This window comes from Archocentrus centrarchus, chromosome 5 (genome assembly GCF_007364275.1).
Source record: "Archocentrus centrarchus isolate MPI-CPG fArcCen1 chromosome 5, fArcCen1, whole genome shotgun sequence".
Lineage (NCBI taxonomy): Eukaryota > Metazoa > Chordata > Actinopteri > Cichliformes > Cichlidae > Archocentrus > Archocentrus centrarchus.
In genome coordinates this window covers 34,865,667-34,883,191 of record NC_044350.1, presented here as the reverse complement: position 1 = coordinate 34,883,191, position 17,525 = coordinate 34,865,667, and the positions used below count along the sequence as shown (strand labels likewise).

The window sequence follows — 17,525 nt, the reverse complement described above, 5'->3', positions numbered from 1 at the left end:
TCTCCCTCCTCTCACGCTGCTCATCTTCAGCTGCAGACTCACTCTGCTCAAAAACTGCTGAATTCCTGCCTGAGACCGACCCTTACTTTTCATATTCTTCTCTGTCACTGCCAAACATTATAGTTAATGTTAACACACAAATGCAAATTACAAAGTACATGAATTAGTGAAATGCTAACATTCATGTCCAAACACAAGTAGGGCCTCAGTTAATATTACTCTTAACTAACTTTGCCTCTTAAATTAATGTTTGTCAGACTTTCGCTGTAACAGCTGTGAGCAAAAAGGGATTTATGAATTATTACCAACAAACTCCTCAAAATGTTGACCCTCAGCCCAGTTTCTTTTCCCCATCTTGTTTTTATGTTTCTTAGTCACATTTTTGTTTGCGTGTCATTCTGTGGCCATTTTTGTTTATTGGTGTTTTCCATCCTAGGCATGCCAGGAGAAAAAAAATGAGCATGGCAGCCTGGCTTAGTGCTGACAAACAAAAGCACCTCTTACTAATCAATAAAAAAATGATTCTTTTTAGATCCATCCAGGTGGAGGTCGATGTTAACAGTTGTATTTACAACACAGTTAGTTCACTGTACATTCTACACACTTTTCCAATAGTGGATGTTCCTATTAGACATGGTCAAAGGTTCAAATATGAGATCGGAATATGTGAAAGCTCATGTTTCAGTCTGCTCTAAAAAAAATCTCTGTTTCAGACAGTTTTTTACTCTATACTCTGTATGATGTCAAAGGGAGCAGATATTCCCAACATAGTCATTTTAGGAATATTTGCAGGAGGAAGGGAACAAATGCAGGACAGCAGAGTCCAGAAATGTCCAGCAGGAAGACTTTACTCTCTCCTGCAGTTTGGATACATCCCACAAAAGCCATTTAATGATTGCCTGAATGTGATGGTTTTGCACACACACACACACACACACACATATATATATATATATATATATATATATATATATATATATATATATATATATATATATATATATATACATTTACGCCTGATCCTTCTTCCCCAACATGTTCTTCACTGTGATGGCTGCGGGGGTGAAGACCGCTGCCCCCTCTGAGAAGATTTAGGTGCTGTCTCAATGCTATGATGATGGGACATGAGGTTTTTAAGTCGCACAAATTAGTGGAAGTCAAAGATATTTGTTTGATATTCTGATGTTTGTGTGTATGGATTGCCAGCCAGAAAAAAGAGGCCCCACACCTTACTCCACACCATATAGTCTGATTCATTGTGTTGTTGTTGTAATTGGATCATGGGTGTTCTGACTTGTGTAAATCATTTTATGTTTAAGAAAAAATATGTTAAGTTTTACAATTTTGTTTACTTCCGTATTTTCATGATGCTATGGTGACGCCTAGTGTTCGTTTTGGGTACTGCACATTATAAGCTTTTTCTGTCTGAGACGCCTTCAGTTCTCTCAACCTTTAACAGAGTATTGTACAGCACGGTGGTTTCTCTCGCTATGAACCTTGGAATAGATACGTCTGTAAGTGTTGTTAGTTACAGTTTGTCATATAATACGACACGTGAACCGTTTTCTTTGAATCATTAAGTTTGATGAAGCATCTCTGTGTTAGACTTTTGCTACTAACCTGTGTTAAGATAAGATAAGATAAAACTTTAATGATCCCACGACGGGGAAATTTGTGCATTACAGCAGGTCAATACAGAGAAAAAATGAAAAGGATGAGTAAGAACAAATAACTAAACTAAAAACTAAAATAGAATAGAATAAAATAAAATAGCAAAAATCTATACACATATACATAAGCACTATATACATAAATATATATATCAGTGTCAATGCCCACATGTACATATACACACATATACACACACGTCAAAACACTATATACAGATATCAAAATATTATATACATTTGTAGCCGGTAAGGTACACAGCATACACATACCGTGTATGCTGTGTACCTTACCGGCATTATATGGGTGAGTGTAATAAATAAAATGTATCTGACTATATGGATAAAGTGATGGCAGAGGAGGTAAAGTGTCCAAGTGACTCAAGACATTATGATGTGTTATACAGTCTAACTGCTGTTGGGATGAATGAGCTGTGAAAGCGCTCCTTCCTGCAGCGAGGATGTTTCAGTCTCTGACTGAAGGAGCTGCTCAGCTCACCCACGCTCTCATGCAGAGGGTGATGGGGGTTGTTCATGATGGATGTCAGCTTTGCTAACATCCTCCTCTCACCCATCACCATCACAGACTCTAGAGGACATCCCAACACAGAGCTAGACCTCCGCACCAGTTTGTCGATCCTGCTCCTGTCCCTTTCGGTGCATCCACCCCCCCAGCAGGCCACTGCGTAGAAAAGGGCGGATGCTACCACTGAGTCATAAAAAGTCTTTAACAGAGTCCTGCAGACACCAAAGGACCTCAGTCTCCTCAGCAGGTGGAGTCGACTCTGGCCCTTCTTATACAGGACGTCTGTGTTTGTAGTCCAGTCCAACTTGTTATTGAGATGAACACCCAGGTACTTGTAGGAGACCACTGTCTCAATGTCCTTTCCCTGGATGTTCACCAGTGCTGTAGGGGGTGGCTTCCTCCTGAAGTCTATGATCATCTCCTTCGCCTTGCTGGCGTTGATTTGGAGTGCGTTGTTCTCACACCAGCTGACAAAGTCACTGATGACCCCCCTGTATTCCTGGTCGTTCCCATCTGATACAGATCCGATGATGGCCGTATCATCTGAGAACTTCTGTAGGTGGCAATGGTCTGAATTGTACCTGAAATCTGAGGTGTACAGACTGAACAGAAAGGGTGAGAGGACAGGGTGAGTTATACATTGTTGCCTAGCAACGATGTCCGTGTTTGTTAACTGCTTAATGTGATAGTGCTTATTTTGATAAGAAATGTGTAAATACATGTGAAAGTGTGACTTTTCTGATATGTTGTGTTTTATGTCTGTTGTAGTTTTACAATTTGAGTATATGTGGATGAAGTGGCAGTTCAATTAAACTTTCATGAAGGAAAGCCCCGCTCCTCATTTACTCTTGTTAGCTATCTGTCAGTGCTTTGTTTGGACACAACTGCCAGGACAGAATAATGGGAATATCAGCTAGATGATTTTCCTCTAAGGGAACAGTTTTTAGTTATAGTTATGTATTCATACTCCATCATAGAAATGCTGTGAGACTGCATCAGTGAATTATTTCTTTGATAATCCATTCATGTTTTCACTTCTGTTGAGTCAAAACTCAAAGATGTTTACTATCACAAAAACTGGGATAGTATGAAAAATCCACATTAAAATTATTAATTTGGACATTATTGATGAAAAAAAATAATCAGAAAATGAATCATGTCACCTCTGGACTGCTGGTCTGAGCTGTTCTTCTGCGGTGGAATGATTGACATGACATCTTTAATGACTTAAACAAACAAGAACCGGGAGCACAAGTTTGAATTTATTTTGGATTTTCTCATATTTCAGCCTCATGATATCTGATTATTTACGCTATCTGTTGCATCTTTGTGGTTTTTAACTTTAATTTTTTGTGTGGGTCACAATGTTTGTCTCCATCTAGTGGTTGATCAGAGTCACTGCAAACCAGATCACAAGATAATGTATCAGAGCCTCATACTGTAATGATCGTAATGTGTATATTTATGTATGTTTATAAGTTCTGTGTCTCTGTGGCACGGGGGAGAGGCAGTCAAAGACTTTTGCACAGAACTGCTAGAATTGTTAACCCCGTATTGATCTGATTACAAACAAAAGAGAATAATTGTTCAAGTAATAATTGTTCAGCATGTTCAGGTGGAACTGAGCACCGTGAGTCTTAGCTGAGTTGGTGCAAATGAATCAAATTTGACAAAGCCTATTCTGATACTATGTAAAACATACAGCAGCTTAAACAATTATAAAATAGTAAAAGAAAAGAAAAAGCACATTTAAATTAAATTTCAATTAGTTTTATTTTCCAATTTGTTTTTGACATTTTTTTGAGTTTCATGGAAGAAATCCAGGAACAATGAGAGAACATGCAAACTGCACACCAGAGAGAGGCTGAGGAAGTAAAATACCCCCCAGCCTTCCTCCAGAAATAATTCAGTTTGATGCTATATATACAGTACCAGTCACTGGTACTCTGTATGGAGTACCAGTGACTGGTACTCCATACTGGAAAAAAACCCCAACAGTCACAACGACCCCCTGTGAGCAAGCACTTGGCAACAGTGGGAAGGAAAAACTCCCTTTTAACAGGAAGAAACCTCCGGCAGAACCAGGCTCAGGGAGGGGCAGTCATCTGCCGTGACTGGTTGGGGGGGGCAGGGGGTGAGTGTAAAGTCAAGTCTGTGAATTTCACTGTCCAGACCTCTTAAAAAAATTCACAACATTAGAAGCCCAACGTGAAAACTTCTTCCTGAGGGTTCTGCACAGTGATCTTTTTGGAGGTGAGGGCTTTGTTTGTTTGCTCCTTTCTTCTGTGTGAGGTTCTGGTGTCGGACTCTCAAACACAACAGAAAGGTTCTCGGGATTGAAAGCGTTCCATCTTTTCTTAGAGGTCTTGTACTTTTCGAGCTGTGATATTAAAGTCACTGAAACAGCTAAATCAAATGCTTCATCATCTGATTCCATTGCAGCCTGCAGCGCGTATTTGGATCTAAATTTCTGGCACAGACTTTTGTAAACGGAGATGTGCAGGCTGTCAATACTTTGTAGGGCAGTAAAATCCAGCATGCCCTCAGCCAACTCTGTTACACTGTACACTAACTGATCGAGATCCACAATTCCTAAGGATGTTCTGGTTTTAGTAGCAATGTGGTCAACTAACTTTGCAAGAATCACAGTGAGATAGGTCTTGTTCCTTAGGTGCTCAGGATGTGGCGGACATGATGAAAAAGTACCTATCGCGTGGGTACTTATGACATCATTTGACTCTGAGCAATCAGAAAGCTGTGGCTCTTTCTCAGGATTCAAATCATGCAGGAGTTCTAACATCTCTGATCTGCGGTTAGTTGTTCCTGAGATTTCTGTGCTGTCCTCCTCAACGTTTTCAGCATCCTCAGAGTCAAAACAGCAACACTTCTGGGAGTTACAGCACGGGCATACCAGCTCGTCACATGACTCAACACGTACTTTAAACACGTCTTTAAACAGTTTTCCTATGGTACCCACAATTTGTAAAGTAGATTCTGCTTTCAGCGAGTCACATGTGTTCAGGGAAAGAGTTGACCCTGTGACTTCAGCCAGTGCTGAGTTTACTTTTTTAGTAACCTCTGCTGAAAACAGTCTCACTAATTCATCCAAGGTGTCGCAGCTTCCCTCTGCTATGTCCAGGGATTCAACAAAATACTGATTAAGGCTGCTTCCAAAGCAGGCCTCGATATTCTTCTCCATCACTTTGAAATGACTGCACCCACCCTGCACAGTTACATTATCGCCACATGATCGATCGTTGCCCGAGGTAAAAGCCAGAGGCCCTACAATCTCCAGGACCAAGTTGCTAACGGTCTTTATAAGTACGTTGCACATTTTTAACAGCAGAACGACAAGTTCTGATCCACTGCCATTGGTATCGAAAGACATCCACTCTCTGAAACAAAAACAGACAAATATGGTTGAGCAAAACCAAACCTTTGACCAGCGTATGCATGTGTATATTTAGTGATAATTATCTGCTGCTTGTTTGCTTGATGACTTTGAACTTGTGACTTACTCGTATGGAACAGTACTCAGACAGGGGTACAGGATTTCCTCAAGGTATTTCAGGTCCACCTGAAAATTCCAGCAATCCAGTGCTGCCTTTTCTCCTGACATCTAGAAAGACAAATAGATTTTTAGGTATTTATGACACATCAACAGAAAGTTCTGCAATAATCACTGTTAAATTTTAAAAAATAAATCAAAAAGCTGGCTGCATCCAAATAGATCCGATAATATACATATTTGTGATTTCTCAATAACAATTCAGTGATGAAAAAACTTTTAGTTTTACCTCCTTTGGTTTGTATGAATCCAAGGTTTCCATTATATTTCCAGCTTTTGCAGAAATGTAGTAAATTTATACGTTTTTGAGGTTATTTGTTTCTTTCTGTCACGAAAAATCTTTGAAGCACCTGAGAGCTCTGGGTTCTATTTAAGGGTTAGGCAGATCAAAGGCTTTTAATGCCTTTTGTACATCCTGTATAATGACAATAAAGGCATTCTGTTCCGTGTGACGTCAAATATTTTCTACGCATGCGCCTCTCGGGGTCCATGCGGTATCGCTTCCAACTTGTGACCAATCGCTGCGCCGCAGCCCCCCGCCCCCTTTCACTGGGGGTGAATTTCAAGAATCAAACCTTTGGCGTCCAATAGGAGGGCCGGATCTTCTTTGACCCTCCCACCGGAAGCGCTTCGTGAAGACCGCGAGTACCGATTCATTTATGTTTTTTGGTTTATTTTAATGGAAAAACTGAGAAAACCGCTCACTGATATATTATTTCAGACTCGCAGTAGGCTCTCTGAGCTAACCCTAGCGTTTGTTTACTGTGACTCTGTGAAGTAGTTGTTTTACGATGATTAGCTAACGTTAGCGGTCCGGATTTAAAGTCTGCACACAGTCGCTTATTAATATTACTGCGATTTCTCAAACACACTGTCAGTCAATGTGGAAGAGTTTAACTATGTATATTCACTTATGTATATTCACACGGCCAAACTCACGTCTGTAGCTGTCAGCTTATTCACGGGTTTCTGGAAGAGCACACGTAGGCTGCCATGACAGACTGCTACTTCCGCTGTTCGGTTTTATACTTCCGGTTACCCAAAGTCAGCCAGAGTTAATGACAAAATTCGGTTACTTTGTGCTTTATTAGTTGGAACATGAGCTCGGGTTCAACTTGTGCTGTTGTCGGTTGTCACTACATCAGTCTGTACATTTTTTTTCAAAATATTTTATTCTGTAAATGTGTTCCTTTTTCCCCTAATTATACTACCCAGTTGCACATCCTATTACTGTATTTTTCCTTATGTTTTAAGTTTTCCTTTAATGTACAGCCTCTTATTTGCTAATGTTATTTTATTTATAGTGTGACACTACAGCATACAGCCTACACAAAGCTTAAACAATGCCTGCCTTCATGTAAACACGTAGCAGTTAGCACGATGACAGCTGCGTGTCTCCTCGATCACAGCCTTCGGCCAGTCCAGTGTTTCTTTTTCAGTGATCTGAACACTCTGATATCCAGATCATTGATTTACCTTCCACAGAATAGCTGCAGTATCACTACATGATTTCCCTAATCAGCGATTCAGGAACAGCTGACTGTCTCCACCGCTCCACCCATGCTAAGCGCTTAGCTTGGCCGATGCTCTTGCTCGGCTCTACAGCTGCTTTAAGGAAAACAACCTCGCCTTGTTTGTTAAGCATTACTTTATTGATTTTATTGCTTTGAAGGTAATCTGGTGCTCTTATAATTACGTGATTCCCCGCCATCAACACCTTCGGAAAAAAACAAGGTAACTGATAATGTGGATGTAGCTGACTTCAGGCCATAATTTCATGTCATTTACACAAGTGACGGGTGAGGCACTGTTACCTCGCTGCTTTTTAAAGCATAAAGCATATTGTATATATATATATATATATATATATATATATATATACACGTATATATATATATATATATATATATATATATATACACATATATATATATATACACATATATATATATATATATATATATATAATATATATATATATATATATATATATATATATATATATATATATATATATATATACATTTACGCCTGATCCTTCTTCCCCAACATGTTCTTCACTGTGATGGCTGCGGGGGTGAAGACCGCTGCCCCCTCTGAGAAGATTTAGGTGCTGTCTCAATGCTATGATGATGGGACATGAGGTTTTTAAGTCGCACAAATTAGTGGAAGTCAAAGATATTTGTTTGATATTCTGATGTTTGTGTGTATGGATTGCCAGCCAGAAAAAAGAGGGCCCCACACCTTACTCCACACCATATAGTCTGATTCATTGTGTTGTTGTTGTAATTGGATCATGGGTGTTCTGACTTGTGTAAATCATTTTATGTTTAAGAAAAAATATGTTAAGTTTTACAATTTTGTTTACTTCCGTATTTTCATGATGCTATGGTGACGCCTAGTGTTCGTTTTGGGTACTGCACATTATAAGCTTTTTCTGTCTGAGACGCCTTCAGTTCTCTCAACCTTTAACAGAGTATTGTACAGCACGGTGGTTCCTCTCGCTATGAACCTTGGAATAGATACGTCTGTAAGTGTTGTTAGTTACAGTTTGTCATATAATACGACACGTGAACCGTTTTCTTTGAATCATTAAGTTTGATGAAGCATCTCTGTGTTAGACTTTTGCTACTAACCTGTGTTAAGATAAGATAAGATAAAACTTTAATGATCCCACGACGGGGAAATTTGTGCATTACAGCAGGTCAATACAGAGAAAAAATGAAAAGGATGAGTAAGAACAAATAACTAAACTAAAAACTAAAATAGAATAGAATAAAATAAAATAGCAAAAATCTATACACATATACATAAGCACTATATACATAAATATATATATCAGTGTCAATACCCACATGTACATATACACACATATACACACACGTCAAAACACTATATACAGATATCAAAATATTATATACATTTGTAGCCGGTAAGGTACACAGCATACACATACCGTGTATGCTGTGTACCTTACCGGCATTATATGGGTGAGTGTAATAAATAAAATGTATCTGACTATATGGATAAAGTGATGGCAGAGGAGGTAAAGTGTCCAAGTGACTCAAGACATTATGATGTGTTATACAGTCTAACTGCTGTTGGGATGAATGAGCTGTGAAAGCGCTCCTTCCTGCAGCGAGGATGTTTCAGTCTCTGACTGAAGGAGCTGCTCAGCTCACCCACGCTCTCATGCAGAGGGTGATGGGGGGGTCCATGATGGATGTCAGCTTTGATAACATCCTCCTCTCACCCACCACCATCACAGACTCTAGAGGACATCCCAACACAGAGCTAGACCTCCGCACCAGTTTGTCGATCCTGCTCCTGTCCCTTTCGGTGCATCCACCCCCCCCAGCAGGCCACTGCGTAGAAAAGGGCGGATGCTACCACTGAGTCATAAAAAGTCTTTAACAGAGTCCTGCAGACACCAAAGGACCTCAGTCTCCTCAGCAGGTGGAGTCGACTCTGGCCCTTCTTATACAGGACGTCTGTGTTTGTAGTCCAGTCCAACTTGTTATTGAGATGAACACCCAGGTACTTGTAGGAGACCACTGTCTCAATGTCCTTTCCCTGGATGTTCACCAGTGCTGTAGGGGGTGGCTTCCTCCTGAAGTCTATGATCATCTCCTTCGCCTTGCTGGCGTTGATTTGGAGTGCGTTGTTCTCACACCAGCCGACAAAGTCACTGATGACCCCCCTGTATTCCTGGTCGTTCCCATCTGATACGCATCCGATGATGGCCGTATCATCTGAGAACTTCTGTAGGTGGCAATGGTCTGAATTGTACCTGAAATCTGAGGTGTACAGACTGAACAGGAAGGGTGAGAGGACAGGGTGAGTTATACATTGTTGCCTAGCAACGATGTCCGTGTTTGTTAACTGCTTAATGTGATAGTGCTTATTTTGATAAGAAATGTGTAAATACATGTGAAAGTGTGACTTTTCTGATATGTTGTGTTTTATGTCTGTTGTAGTTTTACAATTTGAGTATATGTGGATGAAGTGGCAGTTCAATTAAACTTTCATGAAGGAAAGCCCCGCTCCTCATTTACTCTTGTTAGCTATCTGTCAGTGCTTTGTTTGGACACAACTGCCAGGACAGAATAATGGGAATATCAGCTAGATGATTTTCCTCTAAGGGAACAGTTTTTAGTTATAGTTATGTATTCATACTCCATCATAGAAATGCTGTGAGACTGCATCAGTGAATTATTTCTTTGATAATCCATTCATGTTTTCACTTCTGTTGAGTCAAAACTCAAAGATGTTTACTATCACAAAAACTGGGATAGTATGAAAAATCCACATTAAAATTATTAATTTGGACATTATTGATGAAAAAAAAATAATCAGAAAATGAATCATGTCACCTCTGGACTGCTGGTCTGAGCTGTTCTTCTGCGGTGGAATGATTGACATGACATCTTTAATGACTTAAACAAACAAGAACCGGGAGCACAAGTTTGAATTTATTTTGGATTTTCTCATATTTCAGCCTCATGATATCTGATTATTTACGCTATCTGTTGCATCTTTGTGGTTTTTAACTTTAATTTTTTGTGTGGGTCACAATGTTTGTCTCCATCTAGTGGTTGATCAGAGTCACTGCAAACCAGATCACAAGATAATGTATCAGAGCCTCATACTGTAATGATCGTAATGTGTATATTTATGTATGTTTATAAGTTCTGTGTCTCTGTGGCACGGGGGAGAGGCAGTCAAAGACTTTTGCACAGAACTGCTAGAATTGTTAACCCCGTATTGATCTGATTACAAACAAAAGAGAATAATTGTTCAAGTAATAATTGTTCAGCATGTTCAGGTGGAACTGAGCACCGTGAGTCTTAGCTGAGTTGGTGCAAATGAATCAAATTTGACAAAGCCTATTCTGATACTATGTAAAACATACAGCAGCTTAAACACTTATAAAATAGTAAAAGAAAAGAAAAAGCACATTTAAATTAAATTTCAATTAGTTTTATTTTCCAATTTGTTTTTGACATTTTTTGAGTTTCATGGAAGAAATCCAGGAACAATGAGAGAACATGCAAACTGCACACCAGAGAGAGGCTGAGGAAGTAAAATACCCCCCAGCCTTCCTCCAGAAATAATTCAGTTTGATGCTATATATACAGTACCAGTCACTGGTACTCTGTATGGAGTACCAGTGACTGGTACTCCATACTGGAAAAAAACCCCAACAGTCAAAACGACCCCCTGTGAGCAGCACTTGGCAACAGTGGGAAGGAAAAACTCCCTTTTAACAGGAAGAAACCTCCGGCAGAACCAGGCTCAGGGAGGGGCAGTCATCTGCCGTGACTGGTTGGGGGGGGCAGGGGGTGAGTGTAAAGTCAAGTCTGTGAATTTCACTGTCCAGACCTCTTAAAAAAATTCACAACATTAGAAGCCCAACGTGAAAACTTCTTCCTGAGGGTTCTGCACAGTGATCTTTTTGGAGGTGAGGGCTTTGTTTGTTTGCTCCTTTCTTCTGTGTGAGGTTCTGGTGTCGGACTCTCAAACACAACAGAAAGGTTCTCGGGATTGAAAGCATTCCATCTTTTCTTAGAGGTCTTGTACTTTTCGAGCTGTGATATTAAAGTCACTGAAACAGCTAAATCAAATGCTTCATCATCTGATTCCATTGCAGCCTGCAGCGCGTATTTGGATCTAAATTTCTGGCACAGACTTTTGTAAACGGAGATGTGCAGGCTGTCAATACTTTGTAGGGCAGTAAAATCCAGCATGCCCTCAGCCAACTCTGTTACACTGTACACTAACTGATCGAGATCCACAATTCCTAAGGATGTTCTGGTTTTAGTAGCAATGTGGTCAACTAACTTTGCAAGAATCACAGTGAGATAGGTCTTGTTCCTTAGGTGCTCAGGATGTGGCAGACATGATGAAAAAGTACCTATCGCGTGGGTACTTATGACATCATTTGACTCTGAGCAATCAGAAAGCTGTGGCTCTTTCTCAGGATTCAAATCATGCAGGAGTTCTAACATCTCTGATCTGCGGTTAGTTGTTCCTGAGATTTCTGTGCTGTCCTCCTCAACGTTTTCAGCATCCTCAGAGTCAAAACAGCAACACTTCTGGGAGTTACAGCGCGGGCATACCAGCTCGTCACATGACTCAACACGTACTTTAAACACGTCTTTAAACAGTTTTCCTATGGTACCCACAATTTGTAAAGTAGATTCTGCTTTCAGCGAGTCACATGTGTTCAGGGAAAGAGTTGACCCTGTGACTTCAGCCAGTGCTGAGTTTACTTTTTTAGTAACCTCTGCTGAAAACAGTCTCACTAATTCATCCAAGGTGTCGCAGCTTCCCTCTGCTATGTCCAGGGATTCAACAAAATACTGATTAAGGCTGCTTCCAAAGCAGGCCTCGATATTCTTCTCCATCACTTTGAAATGACTGCACCCACCCTGCACAGTTACATTATCGCCACATGATCGATCGTTGCCCGAGGTAAAAGCCAGAGGCCCTACAATCTCCAGGACCAAGTTGCTAACGGTATTTATAAGTACGTTGCACATTTTTAACAGCAGAACGACAAGTTCTGATCCACTGCCATTGGTATCGAAAGACATCCACTCTCTGAAACAAAAACAGACAAATATGGTTGAGCAAAACCAAACCTTTGACCAGCGTATGCATGTGTATATTTAGTGATAATTATCTGCTGCTTGATTGCTTGATGACTTTGAACTTGTGACTTACTCGTATGGAACAGTACTCAGACAGGGGTACAGGATTTCCTCAAGGTATTTCAGGTCCACCTGAAAATTCCAGCAATCCAGTGCTGCCTTTTCTCCTGACATCTAGAAAGACAAATAGATTTTTAGGTATTTATGACACATCAACAGAAAGTTCTGCAATAATCACTGTTAAATTTTAAAAAATAAATCAAAAAGCTGGCTGCATCCAAATAGATCCGATAATATACATATTTGTGATTTCTCAATAACAATTCAGTGATGAAAAAACTTTTAGTTTTACCTCCTTTGGTTTGTATGAATCCAAGGTTTCCATTATATTTCCAGCTTTTGCAGAAATGTAGTAAATTTATACGTTTTTGAGGTTATTTGTTTCTTTCTGTCACGAAAAATCTTTGAAGCACCTGAGAGCTCTGGGTTCTATTTAAGGGTTAGGCAGATCAAAGGCTTTTAATGCCTTTTGTACATCCTGTATAATGACAATAAAGGCATTCTGTTCCGTGTGACGTCAAATATTTTCTACGCATGCGCCTCTCGGGGTCCATGCGGTATCGCTTCCAACTTGTGACCAATCGCTGCGCCGCAGCCCCCCGCCCCCTTTCACTGGGGGTGAATTTCAAGAATCAAACCTTTGGCGTCCAATAGGAGGGCCGGATCTTCTTTGACCCTCCCACCGGAAGCGCTTCGTGAAGACCGCGAGTACCGATTCATTTATGTTTTTTGGTTTATTTTAATGGAAAAACTGAGAAAACCGCTCACTGATATATTATTTCAGACTCGCAGTAGGCTCTCTGAGCTAACCCTAGCGTTTGTTTACTGTGACTCTGTGAAGTAGTTGTTTTACGATGATTAGCTAACGTTAGCGGTCCGGATTTAAAGTCTGCACACAGTCGCTTATTAATATTACTGCGATTTCTCAAACACACTGTCAGTCAATGTGGAAGAGTTTAACTATGTATATTCACTTATGTATATTCACACGGCCAAACTCACGTCTGTAGCTGTCAGCTTATTCACGGGTTTCTGGAAGAGCACACGTAGGCTGCCATGACAGAGTGCTACTTCCGCTGTTCGGTTTTATACTTCCGGTTACCCAAAGTTAGAGCCAGAGTTAATGACAAAATTCAGTTACTTTGTGCTTTATTAGTTGGAACATGAGCTCGGGTTCAACTTGTGCTGTTGTCGGTTGTCACTACATCAGTCTGTACATTTTTTTTCACATTATTTTATTCTGTAAATTTGTTCCTTTTTCCCCTAATTATACTACCCAGTTGCACATCCTATTACTGTATTTTTCCTTATGTTTTAAGTTTTCCTTTAATGTACAGCCTCTTATTTGCTAACGTTATTTTATTTATAGTGTGACACTACAGCATACAGCCTACACAAAGCTTAAACAATGCCTGCCTTCATGTAAACACGTAGCAGTTAGCAAGATGACAGCTGCGTGTCTCCTCGATCACAGCCTTCGGCCAGTCCAGTGTTTCTGTTTCAGTGATCTGAACACTCTGATATCCAGATCAGTGATTTACCTTCCACAGAATAGCTGCAGTATCACTACATGATTTCCCTAATCAGCGATTCAGGAACAGCTGACTGTCTCCACCGCTCCACCCAAGCTAAGCGCTTAGCTTGGCCGATGCTCTTGCTCGGCTCTACAGCTGCTTTAAGGAAAACAACCTCGCCTTGTTTGTTAAGCATTACTTTATTGATTTTATTGCTTTGGAGGTAATCTGGTGCTCTTATAATTACGTGATTCCCCGCCATCAACACCTTCGGAAAAAAACAAGGTAACTGATAATGTGGATGTAGCTGACTTCAGGCCATAATTTCATGTCATTTACACAAGTGACGGGTGAGGCACTGTTACCTCGCTGCTTTTTAAAACATCCTTGCAATGTATCCACCTCCGATGTGGTACCATTTAGGCCAGGTAAAAGAAACTGCAGTGTCAAAATGTTTCAATGAACATTTTGTGTAAGCCCGCAACCGTAAACAGCAGTGCAAACGGAAGTAAACTACCGGTTTCCGCTATGAATTATGGGTAGTGGCGCGAAGTCAGGAATACTGTGGATAGCCACTTACCTTTAGAAAATGACTGAATTGATAAATGAGAAGATGTGATTCTCGTTCACTGTGTTTTCTTCTCGCAGTTTCACCAGCTCTTGAAATAAAAAGTGACTTGTTCAGAGAGCATGAGAGTGCTGCTGTAAGTGATCAATGCATCCCTGTGTGTGTGTGTGTGTGTGTGTGTGTGTGTGTGTGTGTGTGTGTGTGTGTGTGTGTGTGTGTGTGTGTGTGTGTGTGTGTCTCTGCAGCACCAAGAAACCATCAGTCTGATCAAAACCGTACTGGATGTTAATCCTCAAAGTGACGATGACACCGTCTGCAAGTTTGCTGATTTGATATTAGCCCAACTAACTGGTACACTGACACCCTCAGAAATACACTACACCTCCACGTACGTCTTGGTTATTGCTGAAACTTTGTATCACCATAAAGGGTTTTTCCCCATGTCTTTGCTTAAATTGGTAAATAGAGTGGAGTCAGCATGATTTATGAAGGGCTTATATATAAAATATAGCAGTAACCTGTTTTTCAACAATTTTTAGAAGTCTGTGTTATTGTACCTACATTATAATCAATCTGTGATTTTTGACCTCTTCAAATATCTTTATAGAACTTTGATGTGATTTCTGCAGCCTTCTGAGCCAGATTTCTGTTTAAAAAGACATTTTTAATGTCAATGACAGTTTTTACATTGATTAAAAAAAAAAAAACAAGTACAGAAAAGTCAATTTGCCAAAAACTGAGTGCAGCTTCTACCTTGTGATAGAAATGCTGTTTCTCATTCAAAATGACCTGATATAATTCATGAGAGTCATGTTTGACACATTTTTCACAGATTATAGGTAAACAAGTCATTTACAGCTTTTAGGTCTGGGTTTGGGTCTTTACCCACAATACAAAGCGCCTTGAGGGGACTGTTGTGATTTGGCGCTATATAAATAAAACTGAATTGAACTGAATTGAATGAGCTTTTCAGCATCACTCTGAGAAAGGATGTTTCTAATTTTAGAAATATTGCGCAAATGCAAGAAAGTGGTCCTACATATTTGTTTAATATGTGCATTGAAGGACATATCCTGGTCAAAAATGACTCCAAGATTTCTCACAGTGTTACTGGAGGCCAAAGTAATGCCATCCAGAGTAAGTATCTGGTTAGACACCATTTTTCTAAGATTTGTGGGGCCGAGTACAAGAACTTCAGTTTTATTTAAATTTTAAGACATTCCTGCAGTTTAACTAATTGATGTGTGTCATCTGGCTTCATTGATAGGTAAAGCTGAGTATCATCTGCATAACAATGAAAATTGATGCAGTGCTTTCTAATAATACTGCCTAAGGGAAGCATGTATAATGTCAATAAAATTGGTCCTAGCACAGAACCCTGTGGAACTCCATAATTAACCTTAGTGTGTGAAGAAGACTCCCCATTTACATGAACAAATTGGAGTCTATGAGATAAATATGATTCAAACCACTGCAGTGCAGTACCTTTAATACCTATAGTATGCTCTAATCTCTGTAATAAAATGTTATGATCAACAGTATCAAAGCTGCACTGAGGTCCAACAGGACAAGAACAGAGATGAGTCCACTGTCAGAGGCTGTAAGAAGATCATTGGTAACCTTCACTAATGCTGTTTCTGTACTGTGATGAATTCTGAAACCTGACTGAAACTCTTCAAATAAACCGTTCCTCTGCAGATGATCAGTTAGCTGTTTTACAACTACTCTTTCAAGAATTTTCCCTTTATACTCTGTATATATATATATATATATATATATATATATATATATATATATATATATATATACATATATAATACACACACACACACACACACACACACACACACACACACACACACACACACACACACACACACACACACAAGAAGGGTACATCATACAGAGTATAAAGGAAACATGTTGTCATGAACTGGATGTGTGGCAGGCAGAGTGTGGACCCAAATGCAGGCAAAACATAAACTCAAAAACCCAACTCCATTGGCTGTTAAACTGCAGAAGTAAACCAAAACATACGCAGGGCAGGGACACACTGCAAACACTGAACTGAGGGACGCACAACCATGAGGGAGGACGTGACCAGGAACTGAGGAAAACTGAGGGCTTAAATACACACACGAGGGAATGAGGGAGAGAGGACGCAGCTCTCCGGGGTGACCAGAATCAAATTAACAAACAGTAATATTATATAATAGAAATTAGAAGTCCCAAACTGAAGATGCTGGGTCACAGACCGAGGACCATAACACCTGTAACTATGCTTTAAGCTCTGCCCTGTATCTGTTATTATTTAATTATGTGGAACAATTTCAAGTTATTTTAGATTCTCTCAGCTTCCCAAGTTAATTTACCATCCATCCCTTCCTTGCAGCATCAGTTTATTTAAAAAAAAAAAAGCAAAACTTGTCGCCCGGGTGGCTCAGTGGTGGAGCAGGTGACCACATGCATATGCCACGTTGTGGTGTAGGTGGCGCGAGTTCGAGTCCCGGCCTGGCACTAGTTTGTGTATTCCCCCGTATCTATCCCCCTATTTCCTGTCTCCCTCCACTGCTGATAAAAGCTGCTGTGGCCACAAATACAAAAAAACGCAAAACTGATCCTGCATGTAGGAAATGATTCCAACACATCAAAAAGGTGAGGTGTTTCAGGCAGGTGCTAATAGAAGGAGGCCCTGGGGCAGAACCAGGACACGCTGGAAGGATTAAGTCTCTTGGTCCTCCCAGAAGAGGGGAAGGAGGTGGCTGCCTACACAGCCTGAACCTGGATCAGTGTCAGGAAATGAATGGATGAATATTCCATCATTTTATTCACTACTTGTAACTCAGTGGTTTGTTGTTTGTTGTACAGCAGCCTGATGTCACCAGGAAAAAAAGACAATAGTGAATTTTTGAACGGTGTTAAAATAAGTTCTGTTTGCACAGACCTATAATGGTCTAACGAGTGAGGCT

At 40.1% G+C, this 17,525-nt stretch overlaps 1 protein-coding gene and 1 long non-coding RNA gene across 3 annotated transcripts; both read right to left on the bottom strand.

The window, feature by feature from the left end:
* Nucleotides 1-4,264: 4,264 nt before the first annotated feature.
* Nucleotides 4,265-6,159, bottom strand: LOC115780877 (uncharacterized). The gene is made up of 3 exons (XM_030730299.1): nucleotides 5,991-6,159; nucleotides 5,712-5,812; nucleotides 4,265-5,588 (listed from the first exon to the last, which is right to left on the bottom strand). Exons 1-3 carry the CDS (start codon nucleotides 6,021-6,023, stop codon nucleotides 4,355-4,357), a joined length of 1,368 nt encoding a protein of 455 aa, XP_030586159.1. The 5' UTR covers nucleotides 6,024-6,159; the 3' UTR covers nucleotides 4,265-4,354.
* Nucleotides 6,160-12,283: 6,124 nt separating this feature from the next.
* Nucleotides 12,284-13,523, bottom strand: LOC115779732 (uncharacterized). 2 transcript variants are annotated; one of them, XR_004019930.1, is made up of 3 exons: nucleotides 13,477-13,523; nucleotides 12,488-12,588; nucleotides 12,284-12,364 (listed from the first exon to the last, which is right to left on the bottom strand). It is a non-coding gene; the product is annotated as an uncharacterized LOC115779732 (long non-coding RNA). The 2 variants fall into 2 exon arrangements; XR_004019929.1 differs by lacking the exon at nucleotides 13,477-13,523 and adding an exon at nucleotides 12,767-12,935.
* Nucleotides 13,524-17,525: the final 4,002 nt, after the last annotated feature.